This window comes from Oncorhynchus masou, chromosome 27 (genome assembly GCF_036934945.1).
Source record: "Oncorhynchus masou masou isolate Uvic2021 chromosome 27, UVic_Omas_1.1, whole genome shotgun sequence".
Lineage (NCBI taxonomy): Eukaryota > Metazoa > Chordata > Actinopteri > Salmoniformes > Salmonidae > Oncorhynchus > Oncorhynchus masou.
Window position 1 is genome coordinate 65,710,165 of NC_088238.1, and position 26,427 is coordinate 65,736,591.

The 26,427-nt window shown below is 45.8% G+C and overlaps 1 protein-coding gene across 1 annotated transcript; it reads right to left on the reverse strand.

Annotated features, from left to right (window-relative positions):
• Positions 1–17,209: 17,209 nt before the first annotated feature.
• On the reverse strand, positions 17,210–25,967 carry pfn1 (profilin 1). Its single transcript, XM_064940890.1, has 4 exons — positions 25,860–25,967; positions 25,164–25,339; positions 18,287–18,482; positions 17,210–17,534 (listed from the first exon to the last, which is right to left on the reverse strand). Exons 2-4 carry the CDS (start codon positions 25,299–25,301, stop codon positions 17,437–17,439), a joined length of 432 nt encoding a protein of 143 aa, XP_064796962.1. The 5' UTR covers positions 25,302–25,339; positions 25,860–25,967; the 3' UTR covers positions 17,210–17,436.
• Between the last annotated feature and the right edge of the window lie 460 nt (positions 25,968–26,427).

Genomic DNA, 26,427 nt, shown 5'->3' on the forward strand with positions numbered 1-26,427 from the left:
AATTGAGGAAAATAAGAACAATCCGAAATTCCTTTTTGATACTGTCGCAAAGCTAACTAAAAAGCAGCATTCCCCAAGAGAGGATGGCTTTCACTTTAGCAGTGATAAATTCATGAACTTCTTTGAGGAAAAGATCATGATTATTAGAAAGAAAATTACGGACTCCTCTTTAAATCTGCGTGTTCCTTCAAAGCTCAGGAGTCTGCACAACTCTGCCAGGACCTAGGATCAAGAGAGACGCTCAAGTGTTTTAGTACTATATCTCTTGACACAATGATGAAAATAATCATGGCCTCTAAACCTTCAAGCTGCATACTGGACCCTATTCCAACTAACCTACTGAAAGAGCTGCTTCCTGTGCTTGGCCCTCCTATGTTGAACATAATAAACGGCTCTCTATCCACCGGATGTGTACCAAACTCACTAAAAGTGGCAGTAATAAAGCCTCTCTTGAAAAAGCCAAACCTTGACCCAGAAAATATAAAAAACTATCGGCCTATATCGAATCTTCCATTCCTCTCAACATTTTTAGAAAAGGCTGTTGCGCAGCAACTCACTGCCTTCCTGAAGACAAACAATGTATACGAAATGCTTCAGTCTGGTTTTAGACCCCATCATAGCACTGAGACTGCACTTGTGAAGGTGGTAAATTACCTTTTAATGGCATCAGACTGAGGCTCTGCATCTGTCCTCGTGCTCCTAGACCTTAGTGCTGCTTTTGATACCATCGATCACCAGATTCTTTTGGAGAGATTGGAAACCCAAATTGGTCTACACGGAAAAGGTCTGGCCTGGTTTAGATCTTATCTGTCGGAATGATATCAGTTTGTGAATGGTGTGTCCTCTGACAAATCAACTGTAAATTTTGCTGTTCCTCAAGGTTCCATTTTAGGACCACTATTGTTTTCACTATATATTTTACCTCTTGGGGATGTCATTCGAAAACATAATGTTAACTTTCACTGCTATGCGGATGACACACAGCTGTACATTTCAATGAAACATGGTGAAGCCCCAAAATTGCCCTCGCTGGAAGCATGTGTTTCAGACATAAGGAAGTGGATGGCTGCAAACTTTCTACTTTTAAACTCGGACAAAACAGAGATGCTTGTTCTAGGTCCCAAGAAACAAAGAGATCTTCTGTTGAATCTGACAACTAATCTTAATGGTTGTACAGTCGTCTCAAATAAAACTGTGAAGGACCTCGGCATTACTCTGGACCCTGATCTCTCTTTTGAAGAACATATCAAGACCATTTCAAGGACCGCTTTTTTCCATCTACGTAACATTGCAAAAATGATGCAGAAAAATTAATCCATGCTTTTGTCACTTCTAGGTTAGACTACTGCAATGCTCTACTTTCCGGCTACCCGGATAAAGCACTAAATAAACTTCAGCTAGTGCTAAATACGGCTGCTAGAATCCTGACTAGAACCAAAAAAATTGATCATATTACTCCAGTGCTAGCCTCCCTACACTGGCTTCCTGTCAAAGCAAGGGCTGATTTCAAGGTTTTACTGCTAACCTACAAAGCATTACATGGGCTTGCTCCTACCTATCTCTTGGATTTGGTCCTGCCGTACATACATACACGTACGCTACGGTCACAAGACGCAGGCCTCCTAATTGTCCCTAGAATTTCTAAGCCAACAGCTGGAGGCAGGGCTTTCTCCTATAGAGCTCCATTTTTATGGAACGGTCTGCCTAGCCATGTCAGAGATGCAAACTTGGTCTCAACCTTTAAGTCCTTACTGAAGACTCATCTCTTCAGTGGGTCATAAGATTGAGTGTAGTCTGGCCCAGGAGTGGGAAGGTGAACGGAAAGGCTCTGGAGCAACGAACCGCCCTTGCTGTCTCTGCCTGGCCGGTTCCCCTCTTTCCACTGGGATTCTCTGCCTCTAACCCTATTACGCCATTAGGACACTGCATTACAACGCGCCAATAGAACACTGCATTACAACACGCTATTACAACACTGCATTACAACACTGCATTACAACACACCATTACAACACCTCATTACAACATGCCATTAGAACACTGCATAACAACACGCCATTAGAACACTGTATTACAACATGCCATTAGAACACTGCATTACAACACGCCATTAGAACACTGTATTACAACACACCATTACGACCCTGCATTACAACACCTCATTACAACACGCCATTAGAACACTGTATTACAACACGCCATTAGAACACTGTATTACAACACACCATTACGACCCTGCATTACAACACCTCATTACAACACGCCATTAGAACACTGTATTACAACACGCCATTAGAACACTGTATTACAACACGCCATTAGAACACTGCATTACAACATGCCATTAGAACACTGCATTACAACACGCCATTAGAACACCTCATTACAACACACCATTACGACACTGCATTACAACACCTCATTACAACACGCCATTAGAACACTGTATTACAACACCTCATTACAACACGCCATTAGAACACTGCATCACAACACGCCATTGGAACACTGCATTACAACAAGCCAATAGAACACTGTATTAAAACACGCCATTAGAACACTGCAGTACAACACCTCATTACAACAAGCCAATAGAACACTGCATTACAACACCTCATTACAACATGCCATTAGAACACTGCATTAGAACACTGCATTACAACACCACATTACAACATGCCATTAAAACACTGCATTACAACACGCCATTAGAACACTGCATTACAACACCTCATTACAACATGCCATTAGAACACTGCATTACAACACGCCATTAGAACACTGCATTACAACACGCCATTAGAACACTGCATTACAGCACCTCATTACAACACGCCATTAGAACATTGCATTACAACACGCCATTAGAACACTGCATTACAACGCGCCATTAGAACACTGCATTACAACACCTCATTACAACATGCCATTAGAACACTGCATTACAACACGCCATTAGAACACTGCATTACAACACGCCATTAGAACTCTGCATTACAGCACCTCATTACAACACGCCATTAGAACATTGCATTACAACACGCCATTAGAACACTGCATTACAACGCGCCAATAGAACACTGTATTACAACACACCATTACGACACTGCATTACAACACCTCATTACAATACGCCATTAGAACACTGCATCACAACACGCCAATAGAACACTGCATTACAACACGCCATTGGAACACTGCATTACAACAAGCCAATAGAACACTGTATTAAAACACGCCATTAGAACACTGCAGTACAACACCTCATTACAACAAGCCAATAGAACACTGCATTACAACACCTCATTACAACATGCCATTAGAACACTGCATTAGAACACTGCATTACAACACCACATTACAACATGCCATTAAAACACTGCATTACAACACGCCATTAGAACACTGCATTACAACACCTCATTACAACACGCCATTAGAACACTGCATTACAACACCTCATTACAACATGCCATTAGAACACTGCATTACAACACGCCATTAGAACACTGCATTACAACATGCCATTAGAACACTGCATTACAACACCTCATTACAACACGCCATTAGAACATTCCATTACAACACGCCATTAGAACACTGCATTACAACACACCATTACAACACCTCATTACAACATGCCATTAGAACACTGCATAACAACACGCCATTAGAACACTGTATTACAACATGCCATTAGAACACTGCATTACAACACGCCATTAGAACACTGTATTACAACACACCATTACGACACTGCATTACAACACCTCATTACAACACGCCATTAGAACACTGTATTACAACACGCCATTAGAACACTGCATTACAACACCTCATTACAACACGCCATTAGAACACTGCATCACAACACGCCAATAGAACACTGCATTACAACACGCCATTAGAACACTGCAGTACAACACCTCATTACAACAAGCCAATAGAACACTGCATTACAACACCTCATTACAACAAGCCAATAGAACACTGCATTACAACAAGCCAATAGAACACTGCATTACAACAAGCCAATAGAACACTGCTTTACAACACGCCATTAGAACACTGCCTTAGCCATGGCAATGTGTAGAATTAAACAAGATTAGCTTTAAAACTGCAACATTCTCTGTCTGCGGCCAATATGATATCCTTTTGTGTGTTTTTTCACCTCTCAACCCTTATGGTGGGTCACAACTCAAAAGACACCTCAATTGGTGGTTCACGAAGCAAAAATGTCTGCCTCTCAGGCCGCCTTTAAGAGGCACATGGTCAACAGTACAGCAGGCCCACACTTTGAATCCATCCCTTAAAGCAATGTCGTTATAGACTAAATCACTTTTCCAATAACTATTCGTTCATTCATTCTCTCCTCATGTCAGACGCTCCCTAGCTTTCCAGCTGAGGTGTAAAGGTCAAGGTTCAGCTAAAGGTGAAATGTGAGCTGCTCTGGGTTCACAGTAAAAGGCCAGCTACCCGACAAACACACAATCATGTACCCGTTTCACTGTACTGTACTTGGTGCGAGAAAGGCCAACACACACACACACACACACACACACACACACACACACACACACACACACACACACACACACACACACACACACACACACACACACACACACACACACACACACACACACACACACACACACACACACACACTTACCCTTTGCCGGTCCCCTCAGCAGCACCCCTACCCTTTACTACTGGGTACAAAAATATATTTAACCCTCCTGTGACCAGATAGTTAGATACTTCACAGAGAGATAGGTAGTTAGTTACAGACAGAGAGGGTGTTAATGGGTACATAGAGATAGGTAGTTAGTTACAGACAGAGAGGGTGTTAATGGGTACATAGAGATAGGTAGTTAGTTACAGACAGAGAGGGTGTTAATGGGTACTTAGAGATAGGTAGTTAGTTACAGACAGAGAGAGTGTTAATGGGTACATAGAGATATGTAGTTAGACAGAGAGAGTGTTAATGGGTACATAGAGATAGGTAGTTAGACAGAGAGAGTGTTAATGGTTACATAGAGATACGTAGTTAGACAGAGAGGGTGTTAATGGGTACATAGAGATAGGTAGTTAGACAGAGAGGGTGTTAATGGGTACATAGAGATATGTAGTTAGACAGAGAGGGTGTTAATGGGTACATAGAGATAGGTAGTTAGTTACAGACAGAGTTCATGTGTACATAGAGATACGTAGTTAGTTACAGACAGAGAGAGTGTTAATGGGTACATAGAGATAGGTAGTTAGTTACAGACAGAGTTAATGGGTACATAGAGATAGGTAGTTAGTTACAGACAGAGAGAGTGGTAATGGGTACATAGAGATAGGTAGTTAGACAGAGAGAGAGTTAATGGGTACATAGAGATAGGTAGTTAGACAGAGAGGGTGTTAATGGGTACATAGAGATAGGTAGTTAGTTACAGACAGAGAGGGTGTTAATGGGTACATAGAGATAGGTAGTTAGACAGAGAGAGTGTTAATGGGTACATAGAGATAGGTAGTTAGTTACAGACAGAGAGGGAGTTAATGGGTACATAGAGATACGTAGTTAGACAGAGAGGGTGTTAATGGGTACATAGAGATAGGTAGTTAGTTACAGACAGAGAGAGTGTTAATGGGTACATAGAGATAGGTAGTTAGTTACAGACAGAGAGGGTGTTAATGGGTACATAGAGATGGGTAGTTAGACAGAGAGGGTGATAATGGGTACATAGAGATAGGTAGTTAGTTACAGACAGAGAGGGTGTTAATGGGTACATAGAGATAGGTAGTTAGACAGAGAGGGTGTTAATGGGTACATAGAGATAGGTAGTTAGACAGAGAGAGTGTTAATGGGTACATAGAGATAGGTAGTTAGTTACAGACAGAGAGGGAGTTAATGGGTACATAGAGATAGGTAGTTAGACACAGAGGGTGTTAATGGGTACTTAGAGATAGGTAGTTAGTTACAGACAGAGAGGGTGTTAATGGGTACATAGAGATAGGTAGTTAGACAGAGAGGGTGTTAATGGGTACATAGAGATAGGTAGTTAGACAGAGAGAGTGTTAATGGGTACATAGAGATAGGTAGTTAGTTACAGACAGAGAGGGAGTTAATGGGTACATAGAGATAGGTAGTTAGACACAGAGGGTGTTAATGGGTACTTAGAGATAGGTAGTTAGTTACAGACAGAGAGGGTGTTAATGGGTACATAGAGATAGGTAGTTAGACAGAGAGGGTGTTAATGGGTACATAGAGATAGGTAGTTAGTTACAGACAGAGAGGGTGTTAATGGGTACATAGAGATAGGAAGTTAGACAGAGAGAGTGTTAATGGGTACATAGAGATAGGTAGTTAGACAGAGAGAGTGTTAATGGGTACATAGAGATAGGTAGTTAGTTACAGACAGAGTTCATGTGTACATAGAGATACGTAGTTAGTTACAGACAGAGAGAGTGTTAATGGGTACATAGAGATACGTAGTTAGACAGAGAGGGTGTTAATGGGTACATAGAGATAGGTAGTTAGACAGAGAGGGTGTTAATGGGTACATAGAGATAGGTAGTTAGTTACAGACAGAGTTCATGTGTACATAGAGATACGTAGTTAGTTACAGACAGAGAGAGTGTTAATGGGTACATAGAGATAGGTAGTTAGACAGAGAGAGAGTTAATGGGTACATAGAGATAGGTAGTTAGACAGAGAGGGTGTTAATGGGTACATAGAGATACGTAGTTAGACAGAGAGGGTGCTAATGGGTACATAGAGATAGGTAGTTAGACAGAGAGGGTGTTAATGGGTACATAGAGATAGGTAGTTAGACAGAGAGAGTGTTAATGAGTACATAGAGATAGGTAGTTAGTTAGACAGAGAGGGTGTTAATGGGTACATAGAGATGGGTAGTTGGTTACAGACAGAGTTCATGGGTACATAGAGATACGTATTTAGTTACAGACAGAGAGAGTGTTAATGGGTACATAGAGATAGGAAGTTAGGCAGAGAGAGTGTTAATGGGTACATAGAGATAGGTAGTTAGACAGAGAGAGTGTTAATGGGTACATAGAGATAGGTAGTTAGTTACAGACAGAGTTCATGTGTACATAGAGATACGTAGTTAGTTACAGACAGAGAGAGTGTTAATGGGTACATAGAGATACGTAGTTAGACAGAGAGGGTGTTAATGGGTACATAGAGATAGGTAGTTAGACAGAGAGGGTGTTAATGGGTACATAGAGATAGGTAGTTAGTTACAGACAGAGTTCATGTGTACATAGAGATACGTAGTTAGTTACAGACAGAGAGAGTGTTAATGGGTACATAGAGATAGGTAGTTAGACAGAGAGAGAGTTAATGGGTACATAGAGATAGGTAGTTAGACAGAGAGGGTGTTAATGGGTACATAGAGATACGTAGTTAGACAGAGAGGGTGCTAATGGGTACATAGAGATAGGTAGTTAGACAGAGAGGGTGTTAATGGGTACATAGAGATAGGTAGTTAGACAGAGAGAGTGTTAATGAGTACATAGAGATAGGTAGTTAGTTAGACAGAGAGGGTGTTAATGGGTACATAGAGATGGGTAGTTGGTTACAGACAGAGAGGGTGTTAATGGGTACATAGAGATAGGTAGTTAGTTACAGACAGAGTTCATGGGTACATAGAGATACGTATTTAGTTACAGACAGAGAGAGTGTTAATGGGTACATAGAGATAGGTAGTTAGTTACAGACAGAGAGGGAGTTAATGGGTACATAGAGATAGGTAGTTAGTTACAGACAGAGAGGGTGTTAATGGGTACATAGAGATAGGTAGTTAGACAGAGAGGGTGTTAATGGGTACATAGAGATAGGTAGTTAGACAGAGAGGGTGTTAATGGGTACATAGAGATAGGTAGTTAGACAGAGAGGGTGTTAATGGGTACATAGAGATAGGTAGTTAGTTACAGACAGAGAGGGAGTTAATGGGTACATAGAGATAGGTAGTTAGTTACAGACAGAGAGAGTGGTAATGGGTACATAGAGATAGGTAGTTAGACAGAGACAGAGTTAATGGGTACATAGAGATAGGTAGTTAGACAGAGAGAGTGTTAATGGGTACATAGAGATAGGTAGTTAGTTACAGACAGAGAGGGAGTTAATGGGTACATAGAGATAGGTAGTTAGACAGAGAGTGTGTTAATGGATACTTAGAGATAGGTAGTTAGTTACAGACAGAGAGGGTGTTAATGGGTACATAGAGATACGTAGTTAGACAGAGAGGGTGTTAATGGGTACATAGAGATAGGTAGTTAGACAGAGAGAGTGTTAATGGGTACATAGAGATAGGTAGTTAGACAGAGAGGGTGTTAATGGGTACATAGAGATAGGTAGTTAGACAGAGAGGGTGATAATGGGTACATAGAGATAGGTAGTTAGTTACAGACAGATAGGGTGTTAATGGGTACATAGAGATAGGTAGTTAGACAGAGAGGGTGTTAATGGGTACATAGAGATAGGTAGTTAGACAGAGAGGGTGTTAATGGGTACATAGAGATAGGTAGTTAGTTACAGACAGAGTTCATGTGTACATAGAGATACGTAGTTAGTTACAGACAGAGAGAGTGTTAATGGGTACATAGAGATAGGTAGTTAGACACAGAGGGTGTTAATGGGTACTTAGAGATAGGTAGTTAGTTACAGACAGAGAGGGTGTTAATGGGTACATAGAGATAGGTAGTTAGTTACAGACAGAGAGGGTGTTAATGGGTACATAGAGATAGGTAGTTAGACAGAGAGAGTGTTAATGGGTACATAGAGATAGGTAGTTAGTTACAGACAGAGAGGGTGTTAATGGGTACATAGAGATAGGTAGTTTGACAGAGAGAGTGTTAATGGGTACATAGAGATATGTAGTTAGACAGAGAGAGTGTTAATGGGTACATAGAGGTAGGTAGTTAGTTACAGACAGTGTTCATGTGTACATAGAGATACGTAGTTAGTTACAGACAGAGAGAGTGTTAATGGGTAATGGGTACATAGAGTTAATCTTAGCAATTTCTTCTTAGCTAGCTACATAGCCGTCTTTGTATCAAAGATAATTGCGTAATTATCGTATTTCGTCGTCCTAACGTAGTCTACACTGCTATCTGCCCAGCAGCTAGCTATCGTCCACCGTCTACTAGCACTGTAGAAACTATTACACTCAACTGAACGACTCGATTAGTGTAGTGTTAGCTAGCTACATAGTTGTCTTTGCTGTCTTCGTATCCAAGATTATTGTGTAGTTTAGAGTGTGTAGACTTAGAGTGATTATCTTAATTTACCGAGGTTAGCTAGCCAGCTATTTGTCGTCCTTAACGTAGGAGATACTGCTAGCTAGCTAGCCAACAGCTAGCCAACGTCTACCGAATTGAACTTCAACTACCCGGTCAACATTCCGCTTCGCTCCACAGGTAGTATCACATTTTCATTTCACTTCATTACAGTACAACGGTTTGATTTGTTTGATCGTAGCTAGCTAGCTACATAGCCGTCTTTGTATCTAAGACAATTGTGTAGTCTAGAGCGATTTTCTAGGTTAGCTAGCCAGCTATTGTCGTTCTTTTAACGTAACGTAACGTAATCAACACTGCTAGCTAGCCAGCTAGCCCCCGAATAGCAGCACTGTAGAAACTATTACACTCGACGGAACGACTTGATTAATGTAGTGTCAACAACGCAGCCACTGCCAGCTAGCCTACAAAGTCAACAACGCAGCCACTGCCAGCTAGCCTACTCCAGCAGTACTGTATCATTTCAATCTTTTTAGTCAATAAGATTCTTGATAAGTAAGCTTAACTTTCTGAACATTCGAGACGTGTAGTCCACTTGTCATTCCAATCTCCTTTGCATTAGCGTAGCCTCTTCTGTAGCCTGTCAACTATGTGTCTATCTATCCCTGTTCTCTCCTCTCTGCACAGACCATACAAACGCTCCACACCGCGTGGCCGCGGCCACCCTAATCTGGTGGTCCCAGCACGCACGACCCACATGGAGTTCCAGGTCTCCGGTAGCCTCTGGAACTGCCGATCTGCGGCCAACAAGGCAGAGTTCACCTCAGCCTATGCCTCCCTCCAGTCCCTCGACTTCTTGGCACTGACGGAAACATGGATCACCACAAATAACACTGCTACTCCTACTGCTCTCTCTTCGTCCGCCCACGTGTTCTCGCACACCCCGAGAGCTTCTGGTCAGCGGGGTGGTGGCACCGGGATCCTCATCTCTCCCAAGTGGTCATTTTCTCTTTCTCCCCTTACCCATCTGTCTATCGCCTCCTTTGAATTCCATGCTGTCACAGTTACCAGCCTTTTCAAGCTTAACATCCTTATCATTTATCGCCCTCCAGGTTCCCTCGGAGAGTTCATCAATGAGCTTGATACCTTGATAAGCTCCTTTCCTGAGGACGGCTCACCTCTCACAGTCCTGGGCGACTTTAACCTCCCCACGTCTACCTTTGACTCATTCCTCTATGCCTCCTTCTTTCCACTCCTCTCCTCTTTTGACCTCACCCTCTCACCTTCCCCCCCTACTCACAAGGCAGGCAATACGCTCGACCTCATCTTTACTAGATGCTGTTCTTCCACTAACCTCATTGCAACTCCCCTCCAAGTCTCCGACCACTACCTTGTATCCTTTTCCCTCTCGCTCTCATCCAACACTTCCCACACTGCCCCTACTCGGATGGTATCGCGCCGTCCCAACCTTCGCTCTCTCTCCCCCGCTACTCTCTCCTCTTCCATCCTATCATCTCTTCCCTCTGCTCATACCTTCTCCAACCTATCTCCTGATTCTGCCTCCTCAACCCTCCTCTCTTCCCTTTCTGCATCCTTTGACTCTCTATGTCCCCTATCCTCCAGGCCGGCTCGGTCCTCCCCTCCCGCTCCGTGGCTCGACGACTCATTGCGAGCTCACAGAACAGTGCTCCGGGCAGCCGAGCGGAAATGGAGGAAAACTCGCCTCCCTGCGGACCTCGCATCCTTTCACTCCCTCCTCTCTACATTTTCCTCCTCTGTCTCTGCTGCTAAAGCCACTTTCTTCCACTCTAAATTCCAAGCATCTGCCTCTAACCCTAGGAAGCTCTTTGCCACCTTCTCCTCCCTCCTGAATCCTCCTCCCCCTCCCCTCCCCTCCTCCCTCTCTGCAGATGACTTCGTCAACCATTTTGAAAAGTAGGTCGACGACATCCGATCCTCGTTTGCTAAGTCAAACGACACCGCTGGTTCTGCTCACACTGCCCTACCCTGTGCTCTGACCTCTTTCTCCCCTCTCTCTCCAGATGAAATCTCGCTTCTTGTGACAGCCGGCCGCCCAACAACCTGCCCGCTTGACCCTATCCCCTCCTCTCTTCTCCAGACCATTTCCGGAGACCTTCTCCCTTACCTCACCTCCCTCATCAACTCATCCCTGACCGCTGGCTACGTCCCTTCCGTCTTCAAGAGAGCGAGAGTTGCACCCCTTCTGAAAAAACCTACACTCGATCCCTCCGATGTCAACAACTACAGACCAGTATCCCTTCTTTCTTTTCTCTCCAAAACTCTTGAACGTGCCGTCCTTGGCCAGCTCTCCCGCTATCTCTCTCAGAATGACCTTCTTGATCCAAATCAGTCAGGTTTCAAGACTAGTCATTCAACTGAGACTGCTCTTCTCTGTATCACGGAGGCGCTCCGCACTGCTAAAGCTAACTCTCTCTCCTCTGCTCTCATCCTTCTAGACCTATCGGCTGCCTTCGATACTGTGAACCATCAGATCCTCCTCTCCACCCTCTCCGAGTTGGGCATCCCCGGCGCGGCCCATTCTTGGATTGCGTCCTACCTGACAGGTCGCTCCTACCAGGTGGCGTGGCGAGAATCTGTCTCCTCGCCACACGCTCTCACCACTGGTGTCCCCCAGGGCTCTGTTCTAGGCCCTCTCCTATTCTCGCTATACACCAAGTCACTTGGCTCTGTCATAACCTCACATGGTCTCTCCTATCATTGCTATGCAGACGACACACAATTAATCTTCTCCTTTCCCCCTTCTGATGACCAGGTGGCGAATCGCATCTCTGCATGTCTGGCAGACATATCAGTGTGGATGACGGATCACCACCTAAAGCTGAACCTCGGCAAGATGGAGCTGCTCTTCCTCCCGGGGAAGGACTGCCCGTTCCATGATCTCGCCATCACGGTTGACAACTCCATTGTGTCCTCCTCCCAGAGCGCTAAGAACCTTGGCGTGATCCTGGACAACACCCTGTCGTTCTCAACTAACATCAAGGCGGTGGCCCGTTCCTGTAGGTTCATGCTCTACAACATCCGCAGAGTACGACCCTGCCTCACACAGGAAGCGGCGCAGGTCCTAATCCAGGCACTTGCCATCTCCCATCTGGATTACTGCAACTCGCTGTTGGCTGGGCTCCCTGCCTGTGCCATTAAACCCCTACAACTCATCCAGAACGCCGCAGCCCGTCTGGTGTTCAACCTTCCCAAGTTCTCTCACGTCACCCCGCTCCTCCGCTCTCTCCACTGGCTTCCAGTTGAAGCTCGCATCCGCTACAAGACCATGGTGCTTGCCTACGGAGCTGTGAGGGGAACGGCACCGCAGTACCTCCAGGCTCTGATCAGGCCCTACACCCAAACAAGGGCACTGCGTTCATCCACCTCTGGCCTGCTCGCCTCCCTACCACTGAGGAAGTACAGTTCCCGCTCAGCCCAGTCAAAACTGTTCGCTGCTCTGGCCCCCCAATGGTGGAACAAACTCCCTCACGACGCCAGGACAGCGGAGTCAATCACCACCTTCCGGAGACACCTGAAACCCCACCTCTTCAAGGAATACCTAGGATAGGATAAAGTAATCCTTCTCACCCCTCCTTAAATGATTTAGATGCACTATTGTAAAGTGGCTGTTCCACTGGATGTCAGAAGGTGAATTCACCAATTTGTAAGTCGCTCTGGATGAGAGCGTCTGCTAAATGACTTAAATGTAAATGTAATGTAATGTAGAGATACGTAGTTAGACAGAGAGGGTGTTAATGGGTACATAGAGATAGGTAGTTAGACAGAGAGGGTGTTAATGGGTACATAGAGATAGGTAGTTAGACAGAGAGAGTGTTAATGGGTACATAGAGATAGGTAGTTAGTTACAGACAGAGAGGGTGTTAATGGGTACATAGAGATAGGTAGTTAGTTACAGACAGAGTTCATGGGTACATAGAGATACGTATTTAGTTACAGACAGAGAGAGTGTTAATGGGTACATAGAGATAGGTAGTTAGTTACAGACAGAGAGGGAGTTAATGGGTACATAGAGATAGGTAGTTAGTTACAGACAGAGAGCGAGTTAATGGGTACATAGAGATAGGTAGTTAGACAGAGAGGGTGTTAATGGGTACATAGAGATAGGTAGTTAGTTACAGACAGAGAGGGAGTTAATGGGTACATAGAGATAGGTAGTTAGTTACAGACAGAGAGAGAGAGTTAATGGGTACATAGAGATAGGTAGTTAGACAGAGAGGGTGTTAATGGGTACATAGAGATAGGTAGTTAGTTACAGACAGAGAGGGTGTTAATGGGTACATAGAGATAGGTGGTTAGACAGAGAGTAGAGAGCGTGTTAATGGGTACATAGAGATAGGTAGTTAGACAGAGAGCGTGTTAATGGGTAGATAAACTCAGCAAAAAAAGAAACGTCCCTTTTTCAGGACCCTGTCTTTCAAAGATAATTCGTAAAAATCCAAATAACTTCACAGATCTTCACTGTAAAGGGTTTAAACACTGTTTCCCATGTTTGTTCAATGAACCATAAACAATTAATGAACACGCACCTGTGGAACGGTTGTTAAGACACTAACAACTTACAGACGGTAGGCAATTAAGGTCACAGTTATGAAAACTTAGGACACTAAAGAGGCCTTTCTACTGACTCTGAAAAACACCAAAAGAAAGATGCCCAGGGTCCCTTCTCATCTGCGTGAACGTGCCTTAGGCATGCTGCAAGGAGGCATGAGGACTTGCAGATGTGGCAGGTCAATAAAATGCAATGTCTGCAATGTGAGACGCCTAAGACAGCGCGACAGGGAGACGGGAACGGACAGCTGATCGTCCTCGCAGTGGCAGACCACGTGTAACAACACCTGCACAGGATCGGTCGATCCGAACATCACACCTGCGGGAGGAGGTAGATGGTCCGTCATGGTCTGGGGCGGTGTGTCACAGCATCATCGGACTGAGCTTGTTGTCATTGTAGGCAATCTCAACGCTGTGCGTTACAGGGAAGACATCCTCCTCCCTCATGTGGTACCCTTCCTGCAGGCTCATCCTGACATGACCCTCCAGCATGACAATGTCACCAGCCATATTGCTTGTTCAGTGCATGATTTCCTGCAAGACAGGAATGTCAGTGTTCTGCCATGGCCAGCAAAGAACCCAGATCTCAATCCCATTGAGCACGTCTGGGACCTGTTGGATCAGAGTGTGAGGACTAGGGCCATTCCCCCAGAAATGTCAGGGAACTTGCAGGTGCTTTGGTGGAAGAGTGGGGTAACATCTCACAGCAAGAACTGACAAATCTGGTGCAGTCCATGATGAGGAGATGCACTGCAGTACTTAATGCAGCTGGTGGCCATACCAGATACTGATGGCTACTTTTGATTTTGACCCCCCCCCCTTTTGTACAGGGACATATTATTCAATTTCTGTTAGTCACATGTCTGTGGAGCTTGTTCAATTTATGTCTCAGTTGTTGAATCTTATGTTCATACAAATATTTACACAATTTAAGTTTCCTGAAAATAAACGCAGTTGACAGTCACGACTTCTTCCGAAGTCGTTGCCTCTCCTTGTTCGGGCGGTGCTCGGCGTTCGACGTCACCGGTCTTCTAGCCATCATTGATCCTTTTTTCATTTTCCATTGGTTTTGTCTTGTCTTCCCACACACCTGTTTTCAATCCCATTCATTACTTGTTGTGTATTTAACCCTCTGTTTCGCCTCATGTCTTTGTCAGAGATTGTTTTATTGTCAGTGTAGTGTGATGTTGTATAGGTGCGCGTCGGGTCCTCATACCCATGTTTGTTTGTTTATGTACATTTAGTGTTATGGAGCATACTCCGTGGACTTTATTAAAAGACTCCATTTTACACTCCATTTGACTCTCCTGCGCCTGACTTCCCTGCCACCTATTACACCTATGCTTGACATTGACAGTGAAGACGTTTGTTTTTGTTGCTGAGTTGAGATATACGTAGTTCGTTACAGACAGAGTGTAAATGGATACACAGATACGTCATAGAGATACAGTGCCTTCGGAAAGCATTCAGACCCCTTGACTTTTTCCACATTTTGTTACGTTACAGCCTTATTCTAACATGGATTAAATTAACATTTTTCCTCAATCTACAAACAATAATACATCATAATGACAAAGCAAACACAGGTTTTTAGAAATGTTTGCAAATGTATTAAAACTAAAAAAACACAAGTCCTTTATTTACGTCAGTATTCAGACCCGTTGCTATGAGACTGTAAACGGAGCTCAGGGGCATCCTGTTTACATTGATCATCGTTGAGATGTTTCTACAACTTGATTGGAGTCCACCTGTATATAAGGTCCCACAGTTGACAGTGCATGTCAGAGCAAAAACCAAGCCATGAGGTCGAAGGAATTGTCTGTAGAACTCCGAGACAGGATTCTGTCGAGGCACAGATCTGGGGAAGTGGACCAAAACATTTCTGCAGCATTGAAGGTCCCCGAGAACACAGTGGCCTCCATCATTCTTAAATGGAAGAAGTTTGGAACAAGACTCTTCCTAGAGCTGGCTGCCCGGCCAAACTGAGCAATCAGGGGAGAAGGGACTTGGTCAGGGAGGTGACCAAGAACCCGATGGTCACTCTGACAGAGCTACAGAGTTCCTCTGTGGAGATGGGAGAACCTTCTAGAAGGACAACCATCTCCGCAGCACTCCACCAATCAGGCCATAATGGTAGAGTGACCTGACAGAAGCCACTCCTCAGTGAAAGGCACGTGACAGCCCGTTTGGTGTTTGCCAAAAGGCACCTAAAAGACTCTCAGATGATGAGAAACAAGATTCTCTGGTCTGATGAAACCAAGATGGAACTCTTTGGCCTGAATGCCAAGCATCACGTCTGGAGGAAACAAGGCACCATCCCTATGGTGAAGCATGGTGTGGGAATGTTTTTCAGTCGCAGAGACTGGGAGACTAGTCAGGATCAAGGGAAAGATGAATGGAGCAAAGTACAGAGATCCTTGATGAAAACCTGCTCCAGAGCGCTCAGGACCTCAGACTGGTGTGAAGGTTCACCTTCCAACAGGACAACGACCCTAAGCACAAGAGCCCAGACTTGAACCCGATCGAACATCTCTGGAGAGACCTGAAAATAGCTGTGCAGCGACGCTCCTCATCCAACCTGACAGAGCTTGAGAGGATCTGCAGAAAAGAATGGGAGAAACTCCCCAAATACAGGTGTGCCAAGCTTGTAGCGTCATACCCAAGAAGACTCAAGGCTGTAATCGCTGCCAAAGATGCTTCAATAAAGTACTGGGGCGGCAGGGTAGCCTAGTGGTTAGAGCGTTGGACTAGTAACCGGAAGGTTGTGAGTTCAAACCCCGGAGCCGACAAGGTACAAATCTGTCGTTCTGCCCCTGAACAGGCAGTTAACCCACTGTTCCCAGGCCGTCATTGAAAATAAGAATGTGTTCTTAACTGACTTGCCTGGTTAAATAAAGGTAAAAATTAACTTGTAAGTCGCTCTGGATAAGAGCATCTGCTAAATGACTCAAATGTAATGTCAAATGTACTGAGTAAATGGCTTGAATACTTATGTAAATGTAATATTTCCATTTTTACATTTAATACATTCGTGTAGACTGAGTGTAGTATTGAGTGTAGACAGATGAGGGGGAAAAACAATTGAATGAATTTTAAAATAAGTCTGAAATGTAACAAAATCTGGAAAATTCAAGAGGTCTGAATGCTTTCCAAACTGTACGTAGTTAGCTGTACATATGTAACTGTTGAGTTGGTTAACAGTCCCCAGGTTGAACACTGCAGCGTGACCTGGTTATACATATGGATATAGAGAAAGACACAGATAGAGAGCACACACCGACACACACTTACCATTAACATTTTAGTCATTTAACTACACATCACAGTAAGTACATTCTCCTCAATAAATAATTAAATCAGCAGTCAAAATAAATATTTTCTTAGAATAAATCTGTTTATTTGCCACTATGATAATTTCACATGTTTGATCATTTGCATATCATCATCATCAAAAACAACAAGGCACTGAGGCTGCTGGGATGACATTTCCACTAGGCACAGATGAGCTTCCCCCAATCCTAACCTTAACCATTAGTGGGGGAATGCTAAACTGAACCAAGACCAGCATCTAAGGGGAGTGTCGGGGTCAGGGGTCAAGCGTTAGTAGCCATTCTTCCTCAGGTATTGTTTCATGTCGGAGGCCTTTATGTTGATCTTTCCTCCAGGAATGTCCTTCATCCCTTTAACAATGATCAGAGCTGAGAGAGGGAGGAGAGAAAGAGAGAAAGAGGATGAGGGATAGAAAGAGAGAGAGGGATAGAAAGAACGAGACACTCCTTTAGAACATATTACCTTTTTCAATATGAACAAATATTATGGTGTCCCTAATACACTGTCCAGGGTGGTGTCCCTAATACACTGTCCGGGGTGGTGTCCCTAATACACTGTCCGGGGTGGTGTCCCTAATACACTGTCCAGGGTGGTGTCCCTAATAAACTGTCTTGGGTGGTGTCCCTAATACACTGTCCCGGGTGGTGTCCCTAATACACTGTCCAGGGTGGTGTCCCTAATACACTGTCCGGGGTGGTGTCCCTAATACACTGTCCCGGGTGGTGTCCCTAATACACTGTCCGGGGTGGTGTCCCTAATACACTGTCCGGGGTGGTGTCCCTAATACACTGTCCGGGGTGGTGTCCCTAATACACTGTCCGGGGTGGTGTCCCTAATACACTGTCCAGGGTGGTGTCCCTAATACACTGTCCAGGGTGGTGTCCCTAATACACTGTCCAGGGTGGTGTCCCTAAAACTGTCCAGGGTGGTGTCCCTAAAACTGTCCAGGGTGGTGTCCCTAAAACTGTCCGGGGTGGTGTCCCTAAAACTGTCCAGGGTGGTGTCCCTAAAACTGTCCAGGGTGGTGTCCCTAATAAACGGTATAATCCAATACAGGACAACATCGGATGATGTACAGAAGATGTGTGTGTGTGTGTGTGTGTGTTTGTGTGGTTCGTACTCTGGACAGTCTTTGCGATGGTGATGCTGTAGGAGAGGGGATCAGTAGCAGTGGGCCTCATCTTAACATCTAAAGTGTTGTCCTCATCAGTGTGGAGATTATCTCTCAGGACAGTACACTTGTTCCCACCGAGATGAAGACCACTGGCGAAGAGAGGAGAACGATCCGTTGACATCATCGCCTTGATCTCTGCAACCTGGGGGAGGGAATCAATACTTTGTCATAAAACACACAGACCCATCAGATTTCTCATCAAATAATGTAGGAGCTGCTGCACAACCTGGAGGACTGGCTGCAATCTACAGACATTCAGTATACACATTACACATGGTAGAAAAGTTAGAGAGAGGGTGACAGAGGGACCGTTTTGTTTGTGCCTTCGCACTACACTACACAGCTGAGTTCACTAATCAACTCATCATCAAGCTATGCAGAAGCTCACTCATTACACTAACAGTCACATTCAATGCACATTGCCACTGCTACTCCTATGTCTCTGTTGCCGTCAACATCCTGCAGTGCCACCTAGTGGTAGTAGAGTTATTCTACTGCTGGAGATCCACCCTACCCTGTTCCTGGAGATCTACCCCACCCTGTTCCTGGAGATCTACCCCACCCTGTTCCTGGAGATCTACCCTGTTCCTGGAGATCTACCCCACCCTGTTCCTGGAGATCTACCCCACCCTGTTCCTGGAGATCTACCCTGTTCTTGGAGATCTACCCCACCCTGTTCCTGGAGATCTACCCCACCCTGTTCCTGGAGATCTACCCCACCCTGTTCCTGGAGATCTACCCCACCCTGTTCTTGGAGATCTACCCTGTTCCTGGAGATCTACCCCACCCTGTTCCTGGAGATCTACCCCACCCTGTTCCTGGAGATCTACCCCACCCTGTTCCTGGAGATCTACCCCACCCTGTTCCTGGAGATCTACCCTACCCTGTTCCTGGAGATCTACCCCACCCTGTTCCTGGAGATCTACCCCACCCTGTTCCTGGAGATCCACCCCACCCTGTTCCTGGAGATCTACCCCACCCTGTTCCTGGAGATCTACCCTGTTCCTGGAGATCTACCCCACCCTGTTCCTGGAGATCTACCCCACCCTGTTCCTGGAGATCCACCCCACCCTGTTCCTGGAGATCTACCCTACCCTGTTCCTGGAGATCTACCCCACCCTGTTCCTGGAGATCTACCCTACCCTGTTCCTGGAGATCTACCCCACCCTGTTCCTGGAGATCCACCCCACCCTGTTCCTGGAGATCTACCCTACCCTGTTCCTGGAGATCTACCCTACCCTGTTCCTGGAGATCTACCCCACCCTGTTCCTGGAGATCTACCCCACCCTGTTCCTGGAGATCTACCCTACCCTGTTCCTGGAGATCTACCCCACCCTGTTCCTGGAGATCTACCCCACCCTGTTCCTGGAGATCTACCCCACCCTGTTCCTGGAGATCTCCCCTGTTCCTGGAGATCTACCCTCCTGTACTGTAGGGTTAGTCCAACCATAACCTAACGAATCTGATTCATTTAGACAAGGGTTGTTTCCCTGCTTAGATGTTGCTGACAGATTCGAGATCTTACGCCTGGATAGGTATTTTACCTTTCAGCTAAACACATAATGTTACAGCAATCTGGTGTCTGACTACACTGTCGATGAGATGGCACAACCATAGGTTGATGAATGCAAAGTCCGAGTAGGGGAACACAACCAAGGTCAGGGTCAGCGAATAAAGGTCAGCTAATAAAGGTCAGCTAATAAAGGTCAGCTAATAAAGGTCAGGGTCAGCTAAAAAAGGTCTGGGTCAGCTAAAAAAGGTCTGGGTCCGCTAAAAAAGGTCAGCTAATAAAGGTCTGTGTCAGCTAATAAAGGTCAGCTAATAAAGGTCTGTGTCAGCTAATAAAGGCCAGCTAATAAAGGTCAAGGTCAGCTAATAAAGGTCAGCTAATAAAGGTCAGGGTCAGCTAATAAAGGTCAGCGTCAGTTAATAAAGGTCAGCGTCAGCTAATAAAGGTCAGCTAATAAAGGTCAGGGTCAGCTAATAAAGGTCTGGGTCAGCTAATAAAGGTCTGGGTCAGCTAATAAAGGTCAGCTAATAAAGGTCAGCGTCAGCTAATAAAGGTCAGCTAATAAAGGTCAGGGTCAGCTAATAAAGGTCTGGGTCAGCTAATAAAGGTCAGCTAATAAAGGCCAGGGTCAGCTAATAAAGGTCAGCTAATAAAGGCCAGGGTCAGCTAATAAAGGTCAGCTAATAAAGGCCAGGGTCAGCTAATAAAGGTCAGCTAATAAAGGCCAGGGTCAGCTAATAAAGGTCAGCTAATAAAGGCCAGTGTCAGCTAATAAAGGTCAGCTAATAAAGGCCAGGGTCAGCTAATAAAGGTCAGCTAATAAAGGCCAGGGTCAGCTAATAAAGGTCAGCTAATAAAGGCCAGGGTCAGCTAATAAAGGTCAGCTAATAAAGGCCAGGGTCAGCTAATAAAGGTCAGCTAATAAAGGCCAGGGTCAGCTAATAAAGGTCAGCTAATAAAGGCCAGGGTCAGCTAATAAAGGTCAGCTAATAAAGGCCAGGGTCAGCTAATAAAGGTCAGCTAATAAAGGCCAGGGTCAGCTAATAAAGGTCAGCTAATAAAGGCCAGGGTCAGCTAATAATTATTATTATTTATTATTTCACCTTTATTTAACCAGGTAGGCTAGTTGAGAACAAGTTCTCATTTGTAACTGCGACCTGGCCAAGATTAAGCATAGCAGTGTGAACAGACAACACAGAGTTACACATGGAGTAAACAATTAACAATTAAGTCAATAACACAGTAGAAAAAAAAGGGAGTCTATATACATTGTGTGCAAAAGGCATGAGGAGGTAGGCGAATAATTACAATTTTACAGATTAACACTGGAGTGATAAATGATCAGATGGTCATGTACAGGTAGAGATATTGGTGTGCAAAAGAGCAGAAAAGTAACGAGAAAAATATCTCGTGGATGACTGCAGTATTTCTTATGATACAGTATATATATGAATATTTTTACATTTTACACACCCTCAGAGAGGGGAGACAGGAAAATATAAAGTACATGCTCAAACAAGTTCCTGCTATTTTTTTTAAAGAACGATTCAAACTTTTCACTCCCATCAATCTCTTCTTCTTCTCCCTCTACCCCCTCCCCCACCTTTCTCTCTAACTCTCTCTCTCCCCCCCCCACCTTTCTCTCTAACTCTCCCTCTCCCCCCCCACCTTTCTCTCTAACTCTCCCTCTCCCCCCCCACCTTTCTCTCTAACTCTCTCTCTCACCCCCACCTTTCTCTCTAACTCTCCCTCTCCCCCCCACCTTTCTCTCTAACTCTCCCTCCCCCCCCCACCTTTCTCTCTAACTCTCCCTCTCCCCCCACCTTTCTCTCTAACTCTCCCTCTCCCCCCCCCCACCTTTCTCTCTAACTCTCCCTCTCCCCCCCACCTTTCTCTCTAACTCTCCCTCTCCCCCCCACCTTTCTCTCTAACTCTCCCTCTCCCCCCCCACCTTTCTCTCTAACTCTCCCTCTCCCCCCACCTTTCTCTCTAACTCTCCCTCTCCCCCCCACCTTTCTCTCTAACTCTCCCTCTCCCCCCCCACCTTTCTCTCTAACTCTCCCTCTCCCTCTCCCCCCACCTTTCTCTCTAACTCTCCCTCTCCCCCCCCCACCTTTCTCTCTAACTCTCCCTCTCTCCCCCCACCTTTCTCTCTAACTCTCCCTCTCTCCCCTCCCCACCTTTCTCTCTAACTCTCCCTCTCTCCCCTCCCCCCACCTTTCTCTCTAACTCTCCCCTCTCTCCCCCCACCTTTCTCTCTAACTCTCCCTCTCTCCCCCCCCCCACCTTTCTCTCTAACTCTCCCTCTCTCCCCCCCCCACCTTTCTCTCTAACTCTCCCTCTCTCTCCCCCCACCTTTCTCTCTAACTCTCCCTCTCTCTCCCCCCACCTTTCTCTCTAACTCTCCCCTCTCTCCCCCCACCTTTCTCTCTAACTCTCCCTCTCCCCCCACCTTTCTCTCTAACTCTCCCTCTCCCCCCACCTTTCTCTCTAACTCTCCCTCTCCCCCCACCTTTCTCTCTAACTCTCCCTCTCCCCCTCTCCCCCCACCTTTCTCTCTAACTCTCCCTCTCTCTCCCCCCACCTTTCTCTCTAACTCTCCTTCTCTCCCCCCACCTTTCTCTCTAACTCTCCCTCTCTCCCCCCCACCTTTCTCTCTAACTCTCCCTCTCTCTCCCCCCCCACCTTTCTCTCTAACTCTCCCCTCTCCCCCCACCTTTCTCTCTAACTCTCCCCTCTCCCCCCACCTTTCTCTCTAACTCTCCCTCTCTCTCCCCCCACCTTTCTCTCTAACTCTCCCTCTCTCTCCCCCCACCTTTCTCTCTAACTCTCCCTCTCTCCCCCCACCTTTCTCTCTAACTCTCCCCTCCCCCCCCCACCTTTCTCTCTAACTCTCCCTCTCTCCCCCCACCTTTCTCTCTAACTCTCCCTCTCTCCCCTCCCCCCAAAATGTCCCAGATTTCCAACTCAGGAATTCCAACACTTCCAGTCCAGTCATGCCCCATCCTGAACCTCCAGCTTAGACCCGATACACAAACACACACCAACTAAATATGTGTCAAGGTTTTGCTATAGCTAAGTAAGCCTTGTCCCTGCCAGAACTGCCCATAAGCCTTGTCCCTGCCAGAACTGCCCCATAAGCCTTGTCCCAACCAGAACTGCCCATAAGCCTTGTCCCTGCCAGAACTGCCCATAAGGCAGCAGTCTCCTGTTTCTGTAGAGAGACAGCTTGATGTACAGGACACCCCCTGGACAGGACACTAAGGAAGTGCCTCACTAATCGATGTCCCTAACAGAGCTGGGACACTAGTCTAAGGAAGTGCCTCACTAATCGATGTCCCTAACAGAGCTGGGACACTAGTCTAAGGAAGTGCCTCACTAATCGATGTCCCTAACAGAGCTGGGACACTAGTCTAAGGAAGTGCCTCACTAATCGATGTCCCTAACAGAGCTGGGACACTAGTCTAAGGAAGTGCCTCACTAATCGATGTCCCTAACAGAGCTGGGACACTAGTCTAAGGAAGTGCCTCACTAATCGATGTCCCTAACAGAGCTGGGACACTAGTCTAAGGAAGTGCCTCACTAATCGATGTCCCTAACAGAGCTGGGACACTAGTCTAAGGAAGTGCCTCACTAATCGATGTCCCTAACAGAGCTGGGACACTAGTTCATATCAGGATACATTTTCTGAATTGATGCGATAAGGAAGGAGAAGTTTAAAACCTTCATGTGAAGCAGTTTGTTATTCTCCTTTAAACTAGTACTACTAGTTGGACGGTTGTAGCCATCAATTGTCCCATTAACAGCCATAAAGGGCTAACTTTTTCATTTCAAACTTCACATTTCTCTACTACAAGCTACTTATCATAATGAACGATATCAGCAAAATGCCTGCGAAACGGGTTTGGTATTGTCAGTGTGGATAATTTAACAGGGGATGAAACACCCAACCTACCATTCTTTAACCACAATGCCCCTGAGTTAGCTATAGTCCATCTATCTCCAGTGGTACTGCACTTCAGCACTGAGAGACAGTATTTCACCACTACGTTACTACCAACAGCCGAGAGATCACTTCAGCACTGAGAGGAAGTGGTCACAAACACACACGCGTGCACGCATGTACACTCACAGACACGTGCACACGCAACAGAGAGATTGAGAGAAGAGGTGGAAAGAGAGCGAGAGAGAAAGAAAAACAAAATGGAGAGAGAGAAAGAATATGCAATTCCTGACAGGGGAAAGAGAGGAGGACTCTGCACAAGTACTGACTTGTCCTCAAAACACACGATGTTGTCTTCAGAGTTCAACTGACTTCCTGAAAATGTAACCACGAGAGAGAGCGAGAGAGAGGGGGAAGAGATAAGAGAGGAGGGAGAGAGAAGAAAGAGAGAGAGAAGAGAGAAAGAGGGGGAAGGGGAGGGGGAGAGACTTGCCTGCTTCAGAGAAACTGTCAAAGAAACTCTGGACATTGACGATGATTCTCTTCTACCAAAATGTCTCCCTCTCTCCTCTTGGGTAATCTGCATGCCTACTGTTTGCTCAATCATTTGTGTTTGTGTGTGTGTGAGACAGAGTTCGAGCATTCTGGAGAAAGACTGCAGGTTTGTTTACAAACACCACACCCACCACCCTGAGCTTTCCAAACCCTGAAAATGTCTGTGACACACACACACACACATCTTCATGCTCCTCATGTGACTGGCTGTAGGTGTGTGTGGCAGACGTTCTCGATGGGGGAAGTGGCTCAGAAGAGGCTCTCTTCACTTCCTATATGTTGCGGTGTGTGTGTCTCAAGTTGCTGTGTGCAACATGACCAAATAAGGAGCTGAGAATCTAACTGAAAACACGGAACTAGCACAGACACCATTCTGCAGTATGAATAGTTAAGTAATGCCACAGTCTCATTTGAACACTTTTGCCAGAATTCAGGAGAGTCCTCACAATACAAGGTCACAGAGAGTAATAACTTAACAAAATATTCTATACTGTTTATAAAGAACCAGAACCAACTGCTTGTTGATGTGACCGTGTCAAAATTGCCCCCTCCAATTGAATTCAAGGGCTCTATTGGCATGGGAAACACATGTTAACATTGTCAAAGCAATGCAATTCTCTCTTTCCACCCCTCCCTGTCAGTTGGCTACTCCCTGGTTGGTCAACTACAGAAAAACACACCCCTGATGTCAGAGCTGCCAGGAAACATCAAACCCCCAAACTAGTAAACCATTAAGACAACTGTCACGTCAACAGCCGCCACAATTAAACACCTATGACTAGGTACACCACACACACGTTAGCTAGCCTACTTACCGTCACACCAGCCAGTTGACCTCCAGGTGTTGCTGCCCAGACCGACTCCTTCCCCGCCTCAGAACCACAGATCGCTGCCTCTTGCACAAAGGGAGGTGATCCCGCCATCAGGTTGGTTATATAGCCATCCCACGCCATGGTTCTACAGCACTGATTTGACTATAAACACCTATAGACTAGGGGGAGATGGAGAAGAGAGGTGGGGTGGAGGAGAGGGAGACGGAGAAGAGAGGTGGGGTGGGGTGGACGAGAGTGAGACGGAGAGGAGGGGTGGGGTGGGCGAGAGGGAGAGGTGGGGTGGATGAGAGGGAGATGGAGAAGAGAGGTGGGGTGGACGAGAGAGAGACGAAGAAGAGAGTTGGGGTGGACGAGAGGGAGACGGAGAAGAGAGGTGGGGTGGACGAGAGGGAGACGGAGAAGAGAGGTGGGGTGGACGAGAGGGAGACGGAGAAGAGAGGTGGGGTGGACGAGAGGGAGGCGGAGAAGAGAGTTGGGGTGGACGAGAGGGAGGCGGAGAAGAGAGTTGGGGTGGACGAGAGGGAGACGGAGAAGAGGAACCAACATTCTCAACATTCCGAGGCTACTGCATAAAATCTTCACAGTGGTATTAAAATTTAGAATGTAACACAAATCACCAAAGAGAACATATAGTCATAAAGACGTGTAGGCCAATGTGTAGAACCATAAAGTTCTTACCTGAGCGGCTTGCAGGGACCGGGTAGTGAAGCAGGAGGAAGAGCAGGCGCGCGATTATATACGGTGTCGCGCCCACCCCTCCGGACTTCCTCATTCAGGCAGAGAAAATCCGGGCTGCGTTCAGTTCACTCAACGTTTCATTCTGTTATGTAGAGTACTGAAGGCCCCTTTTCCCCCAAAAAAACTTTTCTTCAACAGTCTCATAGGCTGCAGCAAAATTTGTACAGCAGCACTCTAGACCAGTCCCCTCCGGGTCACCTTAATTACAACGATTTTCAACTGGTCGTTCAGAACAACTGGTCGTTCAGTACAGCACCATTACCCTTTTAATTAAACGTTGCACACCGTTGTGTCCTGATGAACGGGTCAGAGGGTTCTCAGAAGCACACGGGGATTTACATAGGGCGCAATTGTATCATGCTGCTGCAAACAACGTCCTGGCATTCTCTTGAGGAAGTTTTTTGCTCTCTTGGTTTTGGCGATCTAACAGCATTAGAAGTGTTAATATTTATGACAACACCAATTACAAACTAGTATACACTTTTCCAACAAATTTTCCGTTAAATTA